The sequence below is a fragment of the Gekko japonicus genome, unplaced genomic scaffold, assembly GCF_001447785.1.
Source record: "Gekko japonicus isolate JY-2015 unplaced genomic scaffold, Gekko_japonicus_V1.1 scaffold652, whole genome shotgun sequence".
Taxonomy (NCBI): domain Eukaryota; kingdom Metazoa; phylum Chordata; class Lepidosauria; order Squamata; family Gekkonidae; genus Gekko; species Gekko japonicus.
Genome location: NW_015173143.1, coordinates 135,326 through 140,440, shown reverse-complemented (window position 1 = coordinate 140,440; position 5,115 = coordinate 135,326). Strand labels below are relative to the sequence as shown.

The 5,115-nt window shown below is 45.3% G+C and overlaps 1 protein-coding gene across 1 annotated transcript in view; it reads left to right on the top strand.

The window, feature by feature from the left end:
* Positions 1-5,115, top strand: part of DAPK1 (death-associated protein kinase 1) — a 129,454-nt gene that overhangs the window by 97,935 nt on the left and 26,404 nt on the right. The window contains exon 17 of the mRNA XM_015422298.1: positions 2,011-2,109. Within this exon, the coding sequence (XP_015277784.1) occupies positions 2,011-2,109 (99 nt within the window). The remainder of the gene's footprint in view (positions 1-2,010; positions 2,110-5,115) is intronic.

Here is a 5,115-nt window from a genome sequence, read left to right as displayed (position 1 = left end):
GGTGGAAACTGGGGGACCCCCCCCAAAAAAATTACAACTGAACTCTAAACAGCAAAGATCTGTCTCCCTGGAAAAAGTGGCTGCTTTGGAGGCCGGACTCTGTGGCATTATATCCAGCTGAGGCCTCTCCCTTCCCCAAACCCAGCCCTCCTTACACTCAATGTATTTGTAATACAGTGTCCTACTTGTATATTTTTATAATGACTTTGACCTACTGATATATGCCAATAAAGGCTGACTTGACTTGACTCCACCACAAAATCTCTATGAATTTCCCAGCCTGGCACTGGCAACGGTATTTTATGACATTATTCTATGTAAATTTGTTATTTAATGTTATTTTAATTGTATTATTTAATTGTTGTACACCGCCCTGAGCCAGTTTGGGGAGGGCAGTATATAAATCAAATAAACTCTTGTCAGGCCTGGCCCTAAGGATCCCTCTTTGAAAGGCCAAAATAGGCTTGGAAAGGGCCCTGCCCTCTTCCCCTTTTTACTGACAGACCAGTTAGAAGCCTCCCCCCCCCTGATAAAGTTTTAGAGGACAGTGGAGCCCACAGCAAAAGAGGTAGGGGTGAGAAGCTCAGATGTCCTGTTTAGACATTCATACTGCAAGAGGAATCCTCCCTAATCCCAGCTCCAGTTCTGCTCTTGCTTCCTCCCCTCTCTCTCTCTCTTTCTCTCTAGCTATCAGCCAGTCTGTCTCTGTCCCTGTGGCGGCTATTTCAAAAGGTATGGGGGGGATTCAACCCTCCCAGAGTGGGTGTTTTTTTTAAACTTTTTTTATTTTTCTGAAGACTCATGCCAAAATAGGCTTGGAAAGGGCCCTGCCCTCTTCCCCTTTTTACTGACAGACCAGTTAGAAGCCTCCCCCCCCCTGATAAAGTTTTAGAGGACAGTGGAGCCCACAGCAAAAGAGGTAGGGGTGAGAAGCTCAGATGTCCTGTTTAGACATTCATACTGCAAGAGGAATCCTCCCTAATCCCAGCTCCAGTTCTGCTCTTGCTTCCTCCCCTCTCTCTCTCTCTTTCTCTCTAGCTATCAGCCAGTCTGTCTCTGTCCCTGTGGCGGCTATTTCAAAAGGTATGGGGGGGATTCAACCCTCCCAGAGTGGGTGTTTTTTTTAAACTTTTTTTATTTTTCTGAAGACTCATGGAGTCCCCTGAGTCTAGAAAAACCTGTTGGGGGAGAATGTGCCCTCTGTTTGTGGAAATAAGTATCCTCAGGCAGAGGGGACTGTTGAGGATTAGATGTATAGATGAGGCACAGAGAGCTGCAGTTGGAGAGAATAAACCCCTTCTCCTTACTCCCATACAAGCACCCTTTCAGATTCCATGCTGGATGTTTTATGCTCCCAATATGCTACTACACAATAGTTTTCTATAACCAGGTAGAGAGATTTAAGTCCCTAAGAATAATTATACCAAAGCCTTTTAAAACAGAGAATGTTCATCCAGCTGTTTTAAAGGGATTGAAAACTCTGCATCATGTAGTTTAGAAATGCATTGGGACATTGAGTATTTGGCTCAGTAAAATTTATGTGTACCTTCTAGACCTCTGTGCAAAGTTACTAAGGCATCAGTTAAAAGAAATAGCTTAGGTTAGAATGGAGATAATAGCTGTGAAGAACACTGTTCAGAATACAATGCAAATGTGACCTATTCACAAAAGTTGAAGTGTGCAATAGATACTTTGTTTAATTCTTTCTTTAAATAATGTTGATGTAAAGAGCTGAAAATTAAGACCTAGGGGTGTACACAGGTCACAAAACATCCCAATAGTTCTCTTGCACTGCTCTCATTCATTGAAATTACCAGTGCTTCCTCTTAGAGTGTCCTGGGAATCATCTAAGTAAGTTGTAGGGGGCTGGAAATTAAAGTGAAAATGAAACCGGCATGCTGAGAAGCGCTATAGCAGCCTGAACATATGTGTCTTTCTGCCAGGAGGCCAAGAATATTAATACTTCAATTGGATTGTTACTGAGAAAAAACTTTATCTTCTCTTTTATAGTATGGGCGTACACCTTTACATCTGGCAGCAAACAATGGAATTCTTGATGTTGTCCGGTACCTCTGTCTCAGTGGAGCTAATGTGGAAACCATAACTTCTGTAAGTATGGCTTAGTGTTGCGTTTGGTGTCTTGTTTTACTAGCAAAAAAAAGGAAATGAGAAAAACTGGGGATGTTGCACAGGAGTTTTCTGAACAAATAAAGAACTGAACTTTGGCACATTATTTTGACTTAAAAATTATTCTTACTGGCCTTGAAAACAATATACAGGCTTTTGATGACAAACATATAATTAATTTGGATAGCAGTGCTGTCTTTATTAACAATGCTGTCTCTAAGAAATCACTTGTTTTCTTTTAGTAACTTACGTGTTAACCTCAGGTGTGTAGCTGTGTTGGTTTGAAGCAGCAGCAGTTTTATTCAAGGTATGAGCTTTTGTGTGCACGCACACTTCTTCAAATACAATGAAATGGAAATTACCAGTCCATATATATAGGTAGAGGGTGAGCAGTGATAAAACATACAGCCTAATGAAGATGTTTAACATATTCAAGGACCAAACAGGAATAACAAGCTTAGTTTATATAGTTAACATTTGTTTGGGTTTAATTCAGAGGGGGTGGCATAGTGAAGGAAATAAATATGTCAGAATTGGAGATTGATGGGCACATGTATCCTTGTGGAATGCTGAGAGTAACTAACTGAGACCCTGCCATCACTCTCAAGCATGGAGGCGACAGAAACAGATTAACAAAGCCAGAATGGTACCCAGAGAAAACCTTTTGCAAGACAAGCCCAAAAGAGACAATAACAGAAGACCACTAGTGGTCAATACAGCTCTCAACTCAAAACAGTTCAACGCATCATCAGTGTCTTACAACATCTACTGGATAATGACAGTTCTCTTTCAAAAGTACTGGGGTGGGGCACACCTTTTCTTGCACACAGACAGCCCCCCGATATCAAACAACTCACCCACAATAATACAACAATACAACATCTAATTTGAACATGGACACTGGGACCAGAGCTTGCAATAAACCCTGATGCCAACTTTGCTGCCACATACACCCAGACAACACAATCCTGGACTGAACAACATCAACTACACCATCTCAGGCTTTTTCACATGCTCATCTTTCAACATTGTATATGCCATCCAATGCCAACAATGCCCTTCAGTTCTCTACATAGGGCAAACAAGTCAAACCATACACAAAAGGATAAATGGACACAAATTTGACATCAAGAATCATAAGACCAAGAAACCTGTGTATATGTGTGTATACATGTGCCCATCAATCTCCAGTTTTGATATGTTTATTTCCTTCACTATGTTTTCCCCCAAAATTAAACACAAACAAATGGTAACCATATAAACTAAGCTTGTTCATCTTCCAGGCTTCTGTGCAGGCACACATGGGACTGCACAGCTTCAGGCCAGCCACCGGGAGGAACTACCAAGCTTTTACTAGACTTTTCTTCCCAAGAGAGTCAGGCTCCTCTCCAAGGAGGGATTTCCTGCCAAAAAGTCACCTGACCTGGGAGGAGCCTGCTCTCTTCCCTCAGTCCTGTTTTTGCCGCCACCAAAAGAGGACTGTTCTGCGAACTGCAGCGATTCTTGAGGAGAAAAATGGCCTCAGGAAAACAAAAGGTAGCTCTGTTTAAAAAATGTAAAACCTGTGGAGCCAAGATGGCTCAGTCAGACGAACATGCCTATTGCGTCCTCTATCTTGGGGAGACTCATAACTCCTCCACCAGTAAAGCCTGTAAGGCCCTGACACCTCGAGCGAGGGAAGGGCCCCAGAGACTATTTCGGAGATGGCACCTTCAGAGAGACCCTTGCGGCCTCCGTCTGTGTGTTCCACCCCAAATCCCGCTCAAGCACACGATGCCGCGGCCACTTCACTACCTCAAGCTGAATCCGAGCCGCCGGCTAAGAAAACTAAGAAAAAGAAGAAGGCTCAGAAGCGGTCTTCGCCACCGGCGAGTCAGCCGTAAACCGTGGAACAGCCGAAGGACTCAGCGGCAAGTTGGTGCCAACAGTCTCCATCACCTTGGCGTCAACGCTTCCCCAGTAGCAACAACCGTCTGGCGTCAAGGGGCAGATCTCTGCAACGGCATCGAAGGACCTCTGGCTCACCTCGGTACCGATCACCCTCGGTACCGATTATTGGTTCCGAGCACTCGCCACAAACCCTAAACAACCATCGCTGCGAACGTTCTCTCTCGTCTGATGTGCTCCTCATTCATCCGTTGAGCCCTGGTCCGTCTCTAAACAACTTTGACATGCCTCTGTCTTGGTACCCCTGGGCAGATAGTCAGGAGTTCGACTCCAGGCCAGCTCGTCATGATCATTCGAGGTCACCCCGTTCTGCGCACAGGGATTCACTGCAGGACTCCAGCTATGGTCATCTGCAATCTCGATCTGAAGGGGATGCCGTCTCCGACTGTGGCTCTGAGCTGGCTTCTGTTCCGTCCCCAGATGATGTCATTGGCGACAAGACTGCGGTGTCTCCTTCGGAAGACATGTCTTCGTTTGCCGACCAGATCATCAGAATGGCTAAGGCGTTAGAGCTAAAGCACTCCTCATCTGAACCCAAGACTAAGGACCCTCTCATGCAGGCCCTTTTTACACCTGACACGGGTCCGGTTGCCTTGCCCTTCCTGCAGGGCCTTCAGGAAGTGATGTTTGCAGCCTGGACACACCCTGCATCTGTGACACCGCCCGCCAGAAGATTGGATGGGCTTTATAAGATCATAGACTCGGACTGTGCCTATCTCTTTCAGCACCCGAAGCCTAACTGGTTCATTTCAGAAGTTATTCCTGCCCATACTAGATATGGCTCGCATACCTCCCCAATTGATAAAGAGGGTTGTAAGCTAGACTCTTTGGGGCGGAAGATGTATTCTTCTGGAGTGATGGGCCTTCGGGTAGTAAATTTTGCAGCTGTCATGGGGCTCTACAACCGCCTACTCTGGGAGAAGATAGCTCCTTATCTAGACGCCTTGCCCCAAGAGAAGCGGACCCTAGCTAGAGCAATAGCTGATGAGGGTAGGCGGTTGGGAAAGCTGCAGGTGAATGCTGCCCATCACGATGCTGACT